We start from the raw sequence: 2,948 nt of genomic DNA on the forward strand, positions 1-2,948 counted from the left end.
TGCTTGCCTTGCAAGCACAAGGCCCTGGGTTCAATCCCCAGCAGTGCAAAAAAAAAAAAAAAAGACCAATTATTAAAATAAATACTAAAAACCAAATGACATAGGTAATCTTTTTTTGTTGGGGTATGAATTCACAAATCGATTATTTCTTCACCATGATAAGTTTAACAATAATCTGTTGATAGCTGTGTTTCCATTAATTAGGTTGGTCTCAAAGTAGGAAATTCATTGAGCTAAAAAAGTGCTCACACAAGGACTTAAATATTTACTCTTGCAAGCCTCAGTGTTTGTGATGACAACACAATTACTTTCAGAATAGTTTCCTCTTTGACCAATGTGCTTAATTTGCTCTTTCTAATTAAAAATGCTTAATTTGCTACCTCCTAGGAAAATGAAATATTTACATACGTTTCATTTGATTCTATGTTTGCCAGGGACGGGAAGATTGCAACTCAGGGACACTGGTGGCAAAGCAATAGCAATATTCAAAGAGTACTGTTCCACCCATTAGTCAAATGCTTCAGTTCACCCAGGATTTCTTCATATGAGGAAATATCCTTCATCAACCTCTTTCTTGGCTTCAGTTTTAAGGACTGTATTCCAAAAATTAGGGAAATATTAGGTAAGCAGATGATCCTAAAATCTGTATTTATTTAGCATATGTTTCTCTGTGTTATCCTAAATCTATTGCTGTATCTAAGCCATCAATTTTGTGTGCTTATATTTCACAGAACCTCAGCAACATAATGAAATATTTTATTTTATTCAAGTTTATTAGTTGCTTAGAATATGCATTTTCAAATCAATTATTTTTATTCTTTAGAAATAGATCACATTACCTCCTTAACTTGAAACTTGTAGAAATGTAAGTGACCCGCTTTTGACATTTACAATATGAATGATTTATATCATTATCAAAAACTCTAACATTATATGATAAAATTTTTACAAAGAAAAATTTTGCCTTTGCCAAATTTGCTTCTTCACAAATAACAAGGTAAGAAAAATAAAAAAAGAATATATAAAATTCTTTATACTGCTTTTTCAAGTATCTAACAATTCACAGGGAACTAAAGCAGATTTATAATGATGTTTAGTAACTACCCTATATACAAAATGTGCCTATTGCTTTTATAGCAAAATCTGAGAAAACCATCATATATAGAAACTTAGCTAATCTGTTTATGTGTAAAGTTTATGCTATCATTTTGGTGATATAGCTTACTTATAATGATGATCTTAGTAAAATATACTAGACATCAATTGAAAACAATTTGCAACATGTGGCATATCCTGCACTGTTTATGAGAATATCCCTGAGATAACAACAATGAGAACACCAACACCAATGACAAAAAGATTTTGAAGATCTGAATGAGTGCAATATATTATATATATTTATATATTGCTATTTTTCTTGAATTTCCATAGATAATTATCATCATGCCTGAGAAATTCACCAATGTTACTAGCATAACAGAATTCTTGCTTATGAGATTCCCTGATGACAAGGTGCTACAGAGACTATGTGCCATGCTCTTCTTCCTGATTTATCTGGCTGCACTGATAGGGAATCTCCTTATTATTACTCTCACCACCATAGACCAGCACCTCCAATCCCCCATGTATTTCTTCCTGAAGAACTTGTCCTTCATTGATATCTGCTATATCTCTGTCACTGTCCCTAAATCCATCATTAAATCTCTGATTAATATCCACTCCATCTCCTTTCTGGGATGTGCCTCACAGGTTTTCTTTGTTATATTTTTGGCTGGCACAGAGATTTTCCTCCTTCTAGTGATGTCCTATGACCGCTATGCTGCCATCTGCCAACCTCTGCATTATGAAACCATCATGAATAGATACGCCTGTGTGCAGATGGTGATTATATCATGGTTCAGTGGCTGTGTATATGGATCCCTTCATGTTGCAGGCAAATTCACTGCCCATTTCTGTGGAACAATCATAGTGCATCAGCTCTTTTGTGATATTCCATCATTACTTATGGTTTCTTGTTCCAGGAATAACATTCTAGAATATATACTTATCATTGTTAGCTGTTGTTTTGCATTCTTATGTTTTATTTCAATGGTTGTTTCCTATGTTTACATTTTCACCACTGTCCTTAGAATTCCTTATGCAAAAAGCAGGTTCAAAATTTTCTCCACCTGCCTGCCCCATCTTACTGTGGTGACTTTGTTTCTCTTCTCTGGATTTATCGCATATTTATGTTCATATTTAAGTCCCCATCTTCCCTGAACCTCTTTATGTCAGTGTCATACTCTCTCTTACCTCCCAGTCTGAATCCTGTCATTTACAGTCTGAGAAACAGGGACATGAAAGTAGCCCTAAACAACATTTTTGGTGGGAAAATGATCCCTAACTTGTAAGCAGTTTGTTAGTATTCCTGATAATTATTAAAGTATATCAAATTATTTGTTTTATATTAATATCTTAAAATGATTGAATAAATACAGTGCTATTGTTGATGTTACATGACATAAAATATTTTATAATATTTACATGAGTTTGGATGTTAAAGGAATGTCTTGACAGTTTACAAGGCAGTGGGATATTCCTTGTGTTATGTCTACATCAATGGACATGAGAATTAGATAATTTTTTTTTCATTTCTCTTCTATTTTACTAGCACAAGTCTCTTTTGGTTTGGGATGTTTTATGATTGTTTCAAGATTTAGATATGTTTATTATGATTTATTTTAGTATCCTGCAATATTTCAAATGAGGATGAATTTATAAATTTAGTTATTTCAAATGCTTTCTTTTTTATCTTTTACTTGTTTATATCAGAAAAGACCAAATATTGCAAATATTGCATTGAGAACAGTCTTTAAGAGAGGAGTTACTGATATAAGGTGTTACTGACTGATCACATAATGACATAATGACAGATTTGGGAGTATTGATATTTGATGATAATTTGAATA

The 2,948-nt window shown here is 32.4% G+C and overlaps 1 protein-coding gene across 1 annotated transcript; it reads left to right on the plus strand.

Moving 5' to 3' along the window:
- Window positions 1-1,443: 1,443 nt before the first annotated feature.
- On the plus strand, window positions 1,444-2,390 carry LOC306642564 (olfactory receptor 14A16-like; the record flags this gene model as incomplete). The annotated part of the gene is given in 2 exon segments (XM_079108371.1): window positions 1,444-2,233; window positions 2,236-2,390. Coding segments are annotated over 2 exon segments (945 nt in total).
- Window positions 2,391-2,948: the final 558 nt, after the last annotated feature.

The sequence above is a fragment of the Sciurus vulgaris genome, assembly GCF_902686455.1.
Source record: "Sciurus vulgaris genome assembly, chromosome: 13".
Classification (NCBI taxonomy): Eukaryota; Metazoa; Chordata; class Mammalia; order Rodentia; family Sciuridae; genus Sciurus; species Sciurus vulgaris.